Raw genomic sequence first — 13,476 nt, forward strand, 5'->3', positions numbered from 1 at the left:
GTGAATAAGGGCAAACTCAACTATAGGTTATCAAACATTTGAAACTGCTGTGTATTTTGGATCATGTTGCAGAAAGAAAAAAATGAAGTGAGAATTATTTTGGCTCAGTGACCAGCACGCTTTGAATCAAATGGATTTGAAACTTGCAAACAGGTTTGACTGTAGAGCTCGCTGGACTTTACAGCTTAAATAGAAATAGTAATCCGTGAATGTTTCAGTAATTTTAATTCTAGGATATCAGTCATTTGCAAAATTGGTGGCCAGTCTACGTTAGCCCTTGTTAATTTTAGAATTGCTAAAGGCATAGGTAAATCATCAAGAGTAACAAAAGTTGAATTAGGGCTAAAATAAAAGCAAAATACTAAAGATACTGGAAATCTGAAATAAAAACTGCTGGAAATACTCAGCAGAACTGGCAGCATTTTGATGAAAGGAAGAAATAAATAACTAAAAATGAAAGTAAAATAGGGGGCTGATATCCTCATTGGGAGAGTAACATCCTGTGGGAGGAGGTCACAGACTTGAAACGTTAACTCTGCTTCTCTCTCCACAGATGCTGCCAGACCTGCTGAGTATTTCTAGCCCTTTGTTTTTATTTTTGAATTAGAGCTATCTTTATAAAAGGTTTGTTCTTTGGCTTCTCTTTGCTACAGTTTATCTTAAGGTAATTAAGGGGCGGCACAGTGGCGCAGTGGTTAGCACCGCAGCCTCACAGCTCCAGCGACCCGGGTTCAATTCTGGGTACTGCCGGTGTGGAGTTTGCACGTTCTCCCTGTGTCTGCGTGGGTTTCCTCCGGGTGCTCCGGTTTCCTCCCACAAGCCAAAAGACTTGCAGGTTGGTAGGTAAATTGACCATTATAAATTGCCCCTAGTATAGTTAGTTGGTAGGGAAATATAGGGAGAGGTGGGGATGTGGTAGGAATATGGGATTAGTATAGATGGGTGGTTGATGGTCGGCGCAGACTCGGTGGGCCGAAGGGCCTGTTTCAGTGCTAGAAGAAAAAACAAAATTGTTAGATTGAAAAGTTCATGTGTACTGTTACAACCGAGGCGGGAGGAGTACACTTGTAATTCATTCCCACTTCTCCACAGGTCAAAACATATCGATAAATTTTCCCACTTGCCGAAACAGCCACTTAAGTACTCTATTTGTCCCCAGAATAAAGCACACCAACCAGGTTTCTTTAATAAACAACAAAATTATCCATTTATGAAACCAAGTCTTAACCAATTATGAAGTAAGTATATATGCGAATCGAGATATTAGAGCTCCTTTTTTTTTTCCTCTAGCCCACACGCACATACATCCAAAAACCAGTTAACCAAAAAAAAAAAGGATTTTTGTTTCCAGCTGCTTTAAAGGAATAAAAAAGACTTAGACTGCAATGATCTCGAAGAAAGGTGTCCCAAAGTTGAATAGTTACATGCTACTCTAAGTCTTTCCCGGCGAGGGATGAACAGTCTCTGTTGGGTAGACGTTCATAGAAATTCAACAGTAGAAGGCTTCACATAAGTCTTCCATCAGGGGTGTAGCAACAGGTTTCAGTTCTCCCATTCGATGCAAAAGTTCTTTTAAAGATGCAGAGATTCTTCAACAATGAAGGAGGCAACACTTCATACAAGCTTTTACTTTTCAAGAGCAAGGATTCGTTACAAAGGCAATACTTGCCTGATTTTTTTCTTCTGATCTCCTGGCAGGTCCATATCAAATTTCAACTGCCTGCTTTTAGTCTAAAACCCAGCTTCTTTTAACAGTTCAAAGTGAAACTTAAGATTTTCCAAGCAAGTCCCATGGCAATCATAAATTCTCTCGTCACAACAGAGGGTAGCTCTTAGGTCAAAACTCCCTGCTGATTTCCTTGTACTTAACTGTTTTCCAGTATTTGTTTACTGATTAAAACCAGGAACCTCTTGTTGACCTTGTTTCTTTTTAAAAGCATCCATAAAGTTTAGCTATCTCCAGATGTTTGTGTCCATGAAATCCTTTTTTAATTTTTTTAAAATATAGATTCCCAAGTTTTAACAAAATTATGGAATCATAACAGTACTAACATGGATGTATTTTGGCATATGAAGAAGTGAAATGCTGTTTATTGAATAGGAACCTAGATGTTTTGGAGAGCTCTATGATGTGTCCACCGTCGTTGGCAGCGAATTCCAGGTCATTACCTCACGCTGCATAAAAAAGTTCTTTGTCATATCCCCACCCTGCATCTCTTACTCAAAACCTTAATTCTGTGTCTCCTAATCCTTGTAAAGCTTTTCTTTGTAAAGCTGTCATAATCTTGTACGCCTCTATCAAATATCCCCTCAATCTTCTTTGCTCCAAGGAGAACAATCTCAGCTTTTCCAAACTAACTTTGTAGCTAACACCCCTCATCTTCTAGGATTAAGGTAGAAGCTGAAACATAAACTTAAAACCATTGGCTAATTTTAAAAAAATCATTAAGTTTGACATTCCATGATAGTTTTCAGGGCCAGGGAAGTTGTTCACCAGTAATTATGACTTAGTATGCCATTTAAAAAAAAACCCAGTTGCACCTTGTTCAACAAGGTGTAACTTTTACAAGGGTTTTTACAGCTAAAATAATAGCATAAATGTGGAAGTTCGCATCAATTCAAGTGATTTTGAAAGATATCCATTTGTGGGACTTTAGTGCACCCTCTGGAGGAGCAGGGAATCATAGATTGCAACTTTGATTTCCATGTCATTCTGCACATGCGTGAACACCTGATGTTGCTGTCAGTTTCTCATCTGTAATGACGGCAAACGCTGATGTTTGTGCTGTCATTAGAGCTGCAAGATCCTGGCCAATATGTTAATATAGTGGTCAGTTTCGAATAAGTCCCTATCCTTATAAAAGGGAGACGTAGCCAGTTTCAAGCTAAAGGAGCTTTTAGTGCAAGGAAAAACTGTGCAGATCAAGATCCATTCACAATCATATGAATTGGTTGCTTCAGAGAATATTCTGTGCTTATTAAAAACCTTAAGTTATAGATTAAGGAATAAAAGTTAGAGTTGAATGACTTAATTGCAAAAAACATAGCCTCCCAGCCAGTTTACTATTTAAAAAAAAAAGAATACTTGCATAAAGGTATTGGTGTTCTCAATTAAAATATAGCAATATATATTAGTTTTCACTTCATCAGGGTGGCGGAGAGAGACAAAATATCCAAATGGTGCACAGGAATATCTGCTGTAACAAATCCCTTATTTAGACTTAATATTTGATTCCTGGTATGGACAAACTGTGCAGGTTTTGAGTTCACTTAGGCTGGAGTAAAGATTATAAGCTCTTTGATTTGTTTCTGGAAGGCCAGAAGTGAGTTGGATAGGCACTTGTCGTTAATTTTCTTTATTCAGTAATTCTTCCTACCAACAGTGGAAAAGCAAGGATGAAGGATATTTATGCATTCTATGCACGTTTGGGGACTTATTCAGCTTTGTCACCACCTTCTGCATGCATTTTCATTATCCTTGTACCTTTCCAAACCAAATTCTTCAAAATTAAGTAAAATTTTGTTTAACTTGAAAAAAGGCTATTTTTTGAGGTTTGTCATTTTTTGTGCCTATTAAAATGATCATTCTGAGTTCTGTGTCTCTGTATATCTAAGTTCTTGAAGGTTTACTATATGCATGCTTGTGGCATGTGCCAATGTATGCACTTGCAGTCTGTGGAATTTACATGTGAAATTCCAAGGATCCGAGAACAAAAATAATGCCACATTTAACCTCCTTAAGAAATTGTTTCAGCTGATCGGACCTTGGTGATGCTTTTAAAGGAATGTTCTGACACACCATCCAATACAAATTTAGGATCACCAGTGCATGTTTTAGGGAATCATTGTGTCCTTTTTTTTTTTATAACTTATCCCCAAGAATAAAACCTGGTGGGATCCCTATGTATGTCTGTGCAATGTTTCATTTAAAACCTCATGCTAATATCAAATGAGTAAAGTGGGAGCCAGGACACATCCAGAGGAATCATTCATATTTCTGACTTAAAAGGCTGCTCTGTGCAAGATGTCTCTGCCGCTACAGTCATTGTGCACATGAATTAGATTCTACTAAGGCATTGTATCGTAAAGTAATTGCAATTATACTTACTACAAAGGGATGCTGCATCAATTTTTGTCAGTTCTTGGGAACAGTGGCTTCCATTCTGCTGTTTGTTTTTTCCTTCAGTTGTCATTTCGAGTAAGAGCCTCTTTACAGTTGAAAGTCTGCAGGTAGCACAAGTGCTGTGGGGAAGAGCAGAATTGAACATCCAGTCTTGACAGTATATTAGTGTTTAAATGAAACATTGCCATGCTCATGCTGCACTGAGCTTGGTAATTGAAGGCTGTACTAATCCCTCTGCCCACCGTTTTGAATGTTTGCCACAGGAAGCGAGCAGCTGCAAAGCATCTAATAGAACGCTACTACCACCAGTTAACTGAGGGCTGTGGAAATGAGGCCTGCACGAATGAGTTTTGTGCTTCCTGTCCAAGTTTCCATCGTATGGATAACAATGCAGCGGCCATAAAGGCCCTTGAGCTTTTTAAGATTAATGCAAAACTCTGTGATCCTCATCCTTCCAAGAAAGGAACCAGCACTGCCTATGTGGAAAACAGCACGAAGAGCTTCCACAGCATCATCTGTTGTTCAGAAACAAAAGTGAATAAGCGAGAGATGCAGTCTCAAAGAGAAGATTTTAAAGGTGAGTCTTAAATGACTGTTTATCATTGCATATGGTGACCTAATAGAAGATTTTGAAATTATGAAAGGTTTTGGTAGAGTAGACCCAGCGAATGCTTCCATTTGTGGGGATGAGAAAAACTAGAGGCCACCAATACAAGATAGTCACCAAGAAATCAAATAGGCAATTTAATAGAAATGTTTTTGCCCAGAGACTAGGGAGAATGAGGAACTTACTACTACAGAGATTTATTGAGATGAATAGTATAGATTCATTTAAGAGGAAGACAGATGAGGGAGAAGAAAATAGAGGGTTACGCTGATGGAGTTGGATGAGGAAGAATGAAAAGAGACTCAAGTGGACCATGAGGGCCATCATAGACTGGTTGGGCTGAATGACCTGTTATGTGCTGTATATATTCTATGATTCCACTTGGATGTGAATACCTGAGTGATCAGACAGAGCATGATTAGGAACTTCAAGGTTGCTTCAAGTTACTAGGTTTAGAGATAAGAAGTGGAGAGAAAGTAGTTGGTTGGGGAGGGAAAAATATCTGATTTGTTTGCAGTACATTGATTTCAGAGTCACATTGTGTCGCTCAGGTCCGAGTTTTAAACATAATCTGGAAATGGCAACAAAACATGATAAAAATTTAAGAAGTAAACAACATTAAGGAAATTTTGCGAGGATGTCAAAGCTGTGAAATATACAAACAGATTGTAATTCATTCAATAAATATTTATTTATCTGGTAAAGCTCTAAAAAGAACTTTCGGACATAGAAGCTATCATAGATTGGGGATAGGAATTTTACGCTGCCACAACGGGAACAAGTGGAGTCCAGATTGACCAATTGAAGTCCTTGCTAATATCTTCCATGTGAAGGATCACCTGCATATGTTCAGCTGTTAACTGAGACTGTGTGCATTGTATCAGTATTGGCAGTCTTCCCAGATGTAGCACCTGAGCGAGTTTGGGTACACAGCTGAGTTAAATCTGACAGAAGTAACCAAAGAATATATTACACTCCTATATACCAATGTTCAAACCTGATGTATCGTTATCCACAAAACTATATATTTTAACCACTCCACCATTGGCGGCCATGCCTTCAGCTGCTGAGGTCCTAAACTCTGGAATGCACTTCCTAAACCCCTCCATCCCTCTCCTTCCTTTTAAGATGCTCTTTAAAAACCTACCTTTTAACCAAGCTTTTGGTCATCAGCCCTTATGTGGCTTGGTGTTGAATTTTGTTTCATAATGCCCATGGATATGATGGGCTGAATGGCCTCTGTGCCATAATTTTTCTACGGTTCTGTGGCAACCTTGGGATGTTAACTATGTTAAAGCCACTTTATAAATGCATGGTGGTGGTGTTTATTTATGCACATCACATATGGGGCTACATAATCTGCCTTTTAGCAAAGGGACCAGGCAAATGCGATTGACCTCATGGTTTCAGTATAGCGCTGCAAAGCGCTGAGGTGATGGGAGTCATTATGTCCATTTCTATTTTCGCAATGTAAGACGCACCTCAGTATTTGGGTAGAGTCATACCGCACAGAAACAGGCACTTCAGCCCACCGTGTCCGCGCCGGCCATCAAACCTATCTGTTCTAATTCCGTTTTCCAGCCCTTGTCCCGTAGCCTTGTATGCTATGGCGTGTCAAGTGCTCATCTAAATACGACTTAAATGTTGAGGGTTCCTGCCTCTACCACCCCTTCAGGCAGTGTGTTCCAGATTCCAGCCACCCTCTGGGTGAAAATTTTTTTCCTCATGTTCCACGTAATGACCCATTGAGTTTTAGCAAGGTCTTTAGCTTGTAGCCTTGGAATTCAGTATTCCGAATTTGAGGCGGCAGCATTCACATGTGAGACATGACATTGCTTCCTTTTATATTCTGCAATGCTATCGTAAACAAGAGTACTTAAAAGAAAAAAATCACAAGAATGTTGAACCTTATACTTGTAAACCAATTTCTCAGCTCATCAGCTTTAAAATGTAGCAGGTTTGATGGATTTTGTCAGCAAGCTTTTCACCATTCCTTTAGATGTCTTCAAGGTAGTTTTCAAATTGCTTAATACTCATGTATCTTTAAACACTGACTTGCAATCTCAATAAATGGTTAAGTAAATTTTGAAAAAGAAAGTATGCTTTGGCTGATTAACCCAGCCAAACATTGCACTAACCTTACTCCAAACACTCATGCCTACAAATGCACACATTGAAAAGAGACTAATACCTCCTATGCCAGAAAGTTGAATTCAAAAACTGCTTCAGTTTCATTGTTTAGGAGCAGATTAGCCATATGAGAAATGGGAAATTTCCCAAATGGATTTGTGAATGGTTCCAATAGCACTGTTATCAGTGCCTTCTCTCTCCCTCCCTCTCTTTTCCCCCCACCCCCTCGCCTCTTCCCATAAGAATCCTGCATCCTTTTGGGGAAGCCGGTCTACCCCTATTGGTGATGCTTTAGTGTCCTTCAAACATCTTCCAGATACGTGTGTTTCTATATGAAATTACCTTCCTATAATTTGCATCGGTGTAATATTTCTAATTTCCATGTTGGGCCCAGCCTGTGAGTTCGAAGGACGTGGGTTCAAGCACCAACACAGGACTTGAACAGTTCATCTAGGCTGACACTTCAGTGCAGAACTGGGAGTGCTGCACTGTTGGAGGTGCTTTCTTTTGGATTAAACCAGAGACCTATCTGCCTACACAGGTAGATCACAAACAATCCTATTATAATTCAAAGAAGAACAGAAGAGTTCTCCAGGGCCCTAATCAACAACCAACACCACCAAAAAGAGATTAACTGGCCATTCCTCTCATTCCTGTTTGTGGGGCCTTATGCTACACAGATTAGCTACACTGAGGTGCATCTTATCTACAAATCAGGGACTGCACTCCAGGATCTCCTGATTAATGTCATGGAATTGAAAACACAAAATGCTGTAAATACACATATCCTGAGGATGTGAAAGTGCTATATAAAGGCAGATCTTAACAGTTTGGTACTAAATTAGTGTTATTTTGTGCCCATATTGACAAGAGCCTTGGTTGACGGTGGCTAAACTAGTTGTTGCAGAGTGCTTGCATCCAACAGTTGGCTTAATTTTAATCCACTGATTTTTCTTAACACGAGTAGTGGTAAACGTTAACCAGATATAGCAGTGAGTGAAACTGTTACTGCTAACGAGTGAATCACAGTACCGCCATGCAAAAGATTCAGCTTTTTAAAAAAAAATGGCAAATTCACAGAAAAAATGTAGAATAATGGAGACAGTAGAAATGACTGGAATAAAGAGCCAAATATACAGCATCAAGAGACTTTTTGTTTGAACCATGCCATATATATATATATTCCATTTTCTTTTCCCATTACCTACTTAGATTCCATTCACTGCTTTCGGGGTAAAGTAGGAATTGCTACCCTTGAGTCCTGGAGACGCACTTCCTGATTGAACTTTTCAGAGAATTGACAGCACAAAATGCTGTAAATGCATAGCTCCATCAGCATCTGAAAAAGAAGATTTGCATTTCAGGTATCAACCCTTCGTCAGAATGCTGACCAAGGTTTCTCAGTTTGAAATGTTAACCTATCTTTGTTGCTTCAGATGCTGATGGACCTACCATGTACTTCCAGTATTTTCTGTTTCGGCTTTTGGTGTCTTTTTTTTCTCTCTGTCAGCTTTTCGAAAGTATCTCTTTAAGCAAACATTCTGCTCTCCAGTTAGAGGCCCTGAGAATTAGTGATTTCACTCTGAAATTGTTAATGATGTATTTTTCTGCAAGGCTATTTATCACATAATTGGCCACACTAGGAAGTTATACTAATTGACAAATCAGACTGTACATCAAGAATATTTTGTGATGTGCATGTGCTGTAATTGTTGTATTTTTATGTAGTACACTTTGATTTAATGAAATTATTCTCATTGACACAGTGAGAGAAAATTTTGTTTTTATCTGCTCTTTGTCTCTGGCACTACACCTAATTTCTAGGGTATGCAAGTAAACTGCTTCTGAGTCACTGTCAATGCTGCTGTATAATTGGAAGATACACAAGAGATGATCCATTCATTTTGTTTTTAATGTTCTTTTAAGGAATCAGCTGATTGACCAAAATCTGGAATTCACCGTGTGTGAAATATATTCGATGTATAACAAAAGTGAGAAATATATTTTGTATAATTATACCAATAGTGTTGGTTCCTTCAATCCAGCTATTTGTAAAGCATAATGCTTATTACAGCAATGTTCCCATTGAGGGGCAGCTTTATTAAAATATTCTGGTATAAAGTTCTAAACAAACTAAGGAATGAAATTGTTTCAAGTTGCACTGTACTATGTACTGTAATAAAAAGCATAATCTTCCCATTATGTTTCTAACATAGATGTGAGTTACCTGACTGAGGAAAAGGTGTATGAAATCTTGGATTTGTGTGGGGAACGAGAAGACTATTCACCATTGATACGTGTCATCGGTAGAGTTTTCTCCAGTGCAGATGCGTTGGTGCAGAGCTTCCGAAAGGCCAAGCAGCATACAAAGGAAGAGCTGAAATCCCTTCAGGGAAAGGACGAGGACAAAGATGAAGATGAGGAAGAAAAAGCTGCTTCTGCGGGGTCCATGGATGACGCAGAGGCCTCTTCTTCAAGAAGCTCCTTTGGGGGCACGCAAACAAGAGACAACAATGTTCATAAATTAGGACCTGATGAAGTGTCTATTGATGTTGATGCAGTCAGACGGGTCTATAATAAATTGCTTTCCAATGAGAAGATTGAAACCGCTTTTCTTAATGCATTGGTGTACTTGTCACCAAACGTGGAATGTGATTTGACTTATCATAATGTGTATTCAAGGGATCCGAACTATCTAAACTTATTCATTATAGTCATGGAGAACAGCAACCTTCATAGTCCTGAATATCTGGAAATGGCCCTTCCATTATTTTGCAAAGCAATGAGCAAGCTACCCCTCCCAGCTCAAGCCAAATTGATTCGACTATGGTCAAGATACACTGCAGACCAGATCCGTCGAATGGTGGAAACCTTTCAGCAGCTCATTACGTACAGGGTCATAAGTAATGAATTCAGTAGTCGAAATCTGGTGAATGATGATGATGCTGTTGTTGCTGCTACAAAATGCTTAAAAATAGTGCACTATGCAAACATTATTGCAGGCGATGTGGACACAGGGCACAATGAGGAGGAAGAGGATGAGCCAGTTGCAGAATCCAGTGAGATTACTTTGCAGGAACTACTGGGTGAAGAACGGAGAAATAAAAAAGGACCCCGGGTGGACCCCCTCGAAACAGAGTTGGGAGTGAAAACAATTGATTGCCGAAAGCCACTTGTCTCTTTTGAAGACTTTATTAATGAACCACTAAATGATGTACTAGAAATGGATAAAGACTATACTTTCTTCAAAGTCGAGACAGAAAATAAATTCTCTTTTATGACCTGCCCTTTCATTCTGAATGCTGTAACCAAGAACTTGGGACTTTACTATGACAACAGGATACGCATGTACAGTGAGCGCCGAATTACTGTCCTCTACAGCCTCGTACAGGGGCAACAACTGAACCCTTATCTTAGACTTAAAGTCAGACGCGACCACATCATTGATGATGCACTTGTTCGGGTAAGTTTGTTTTTAATGTACTGTGGGAAAAATCATGCTGGAATAAGTTTTTTTTTAAATCTACAAAGTGAAACAACTTCATTTTCCAATTTAGAGAATTTTTATTTGTGTTTTGTGAGGTACTTTGTCAAACCCCAATATTCCAGCAGTCATAGTGAAATGTTTACCATGGTTCTGCTTTGTCCATCCAAATGTTAATAGCAATTGGTAAACTCAATTTGATTTGACTAGATACTAGCGACACTTCATAAGTTTGAACTCAGTGTGTATTCAGCATTTCAATGAGGTTCATTCCTTCAATTATATTTGGGTTTGTGGCTAGAAGAAGAAATGTATCAATGCAGTTTTTATTGTTTACCTCTGCCAAAATGGCCAATAATTTTCTTACTGAAAGATACAAGCAACCTTGCGTCTTATCATTTGATACTCAAATGCTAGTCACCTCAGCATAAAGACCAAGAAGGCCCCAGTTTCAGTTTTGTGCACTGATTTAGTTGAGGTTTGTTACAGTTCCACACATGTTCAGGCCTCTGTGTCCTTTGAGATATCCTGGACTGGATATGAGGGGGTGCCCACCCCCCATTTTCTGAAAAGCACACCTATAGGCAAAATCTGGCTTTGCAAAGATGACTTATGGGGTTTGTCATGCAAGGCCCCCATCTGCTAAGAATGAGGCACATCGGTTTTTGTCATGAACGTTGATCTTTAACTGTTGGAGTGAGGAAATTACTTGTTAAACAGATCAGCCGTGGCTGGAAAAAAAAATTACATATTAACAGGCATCGAAGGTGAGGGAATGCATTCCAGGGCCTGCTAAAGAGGTTACAATCCACAAGGGCTAGGACTGGTCAGACATCCTGTTCCAGGATTTTCCTTTGAACTGGCCACAGAGTTTGAAGGCAGCGAGTCTGTCTGCGCCTGGACTGGGACGATCTCTCCTGTCTGCTGCCATCTTTCTCTCAAGCCTCTGAATCCACTGAAGACACATGAACCCCAAGAGAGAAAACTCTCCTACTGCGAACAAGATTTAAGAATACTGGACTCCAATGACAAGCAAGATCTACCTACAATCAAGGACTCTACAATGAACTCGAAGAACCATAACAACAACCCTTCAGATATTGCCTCAAACTTTACAACTTTATTATTATTCTCTTTTCTGTCTCTATTTGCATGTGTGTATCGCATATGCATTCTAGCGTGGGGCGCGTCATGTAGCGGTAGGCATTAACCGAATTAGAGTTTAAGTTTAATAAGTTTCAACTTTTCTTCTTTAAGCCTAAGAAAGCCTATTTGTGCTGGTTTCTTAGCCTTATAATTGGAAAGTGGTGAACAAGGATTCACCAAGGGGGAGCTAAAAACGTGTTTAAAATTAAACCCTGTTACAGTAAGACCAGGTGAAAGCTGAAAGGGAACCCTAGACCTCTTTCTCACCTGGTCGTAACAAGCTGAATAGCCTGTCAGTACTCATGATCTAGGCACACAGGTAAACTTGCTGATCTGGGCAAGTTGCCAGAGGGTGTGACCCTTAGAATAATATTCAGGAGTAAGCAAAATCAATTGGTGGATAGGATGGTGGATTTTAACTATATATCAATAAAAATACTAATTGTGACCCTCCGCACTCAAATATTGGTAAATTTAGAGGCTGTCACGAACACCTCTGCATATTAGTGCAACGACACATTTGCAACGACACATTTATCAATTGCTTGTGGCAAAGTATGTTATGTTACCAGTAGTGTGCCAAATTTCAAAAAATCTACATCCAATTAGCAACTCTGGTCAAAATGCACTTTTCATGGGAATAGTTAGTTATACACCTTGCCTCCCTTTCCTGAATTTTAATTTTCAGTGCTGATGTCTCTCATAGGTTAATGGTGTCCTGACACTTGGGCAGAATTTTTTTTGTGGACTTCGAGGACAGGAACAAAGGCGGGGGTATATTTGTGCGGGGAGAATGGAGAGTATTCCATCACACACCTGACTTGTGCCTTGCAGATGGTGGACAGGCTTTGTGGAATCAGGAGGTGAGTTACTCGCTGCAGAATTCCAAACCTCTGACCTGCTCTTGCAGCCATGGTATTTATATGGCTACTGCAGCTCAGTTTCTGGTCGATGGCTATCCCCAGGATGTTAGTGGGGGATTCAGCGATCATAATGCCCTTGAATGTCAAGGGGAGATGGTCATTAAGTTGCTCGCCACTTATCAGTCCAAGCCTGAACATTGTCCCGGTCATGCTGCATTTCTACACTGAGATTTCTACATGGACTGCTTCAGTTTCTAAGGAGTAGTGAATGGTGCTGAACATTGTGCAATCATCAGCGAACATTCCCAATTCTGACCTTATGATTGAAGGAAGGTCATTGATGAAGCAGCTGAAGATGGTTGGGCCTAGGACGCGACCCTGAGAAACTCCTGCAGTGATGTCCTGGGGCTCAGATGATTGACCTCCACCAACCACAACCATACTAGGTATGACTCCAACCAGCGGAGAGTTTTCCTTCTAATTCCCATTGACTCCAGTTTTGCTTGGGCTCCTTGATGTCAAGGGCAGTCGCACTCACCTCATCTCTTGAGTTCAGCTCTTTTGTCAAGGCTTTTGAACCAAGGCTGTAATGTCAGGAGCTGAGTGGCCCTGGCGGAACCCAAACTGAGTGTCACTGAGCAGGTTATCGCTAAGCAAGTGCCGCTTGATCGCACTGTCGCGACATCTTCCATCACTTTACTAATGATCGGAGAGTAGACTGATGGGACGGTAATTGCTGGCTTTTTGTGTACAAGCGCATAGGAGCAGGAATAAGCCATTCAGCCCATCGAGTCTGCTCCGCCATTCAATATGATCATAGCTGATCATCCATTTCAATGCCTTTTTCCCACACTATGCCCATATCCCTTTGTCATTGGTATTTGGAAGTCTATCAATCTTTACTTTAAACATACTCAATGCCTGAGCTTCCACAGCCCTCTGGGGCAGAGAATTCCAAAGATTCACAACCCTCTTGAGTAAAGAAATTTCTCTTAGTCTCTGTACTAAGTGGCTTCCCCCTTATTTTGAAATTGGGTCCCTTGGTTCTAGACTTCCCAACCAGAGGAAACATCTTAACTGCATCTACCCTGTCTGTTCCTTTAAGTATTTTGTAGGTTTCAAT

The 13,476-nt window shown here is 40.0% G+C and overlaps 1 protein-coding gene across 1 annotated transcript in view; it reads left to right on the plus strand.

Moving 5' to 3' along the window:
- Positions 1-13,476, plus strand: part of ube3a (ubiquitin protein ligase E3A) — a 76,786-nt gene that overhangs the window by 25,083 nt on the left and 38,227 nt on the right. Inside the window, exons 3-4 of the mRNA XM_068033285.1 lie at positions 4,387-4,700; positions 9,077-10,323. Coding sequence (XP_067889386.1) covers positions 4,387-4,700; positions 9,077-10,323 — 1,561 coding nt within the window. The remainder of the gene's footprint in view (positions 1-4,386; positions 4,701-9,076; positions 10,324-13,476) is intronic.

This window comes from Heterodontus francisci, chromosome 6, assembly GCF_036365525.1.
Source record: "Heterodontus francisci isolate sHetFra1 chromosome 6, sHetFra1.hap1, whole genome shotgun sequence".
Classification (NCBI taxonomy): Eukaryota; Metazoa; Chordata; class Chondrichthyes; order Heterodontiformes; family Heterodontidae; genus Heterodontus; species Heterodontus francisci.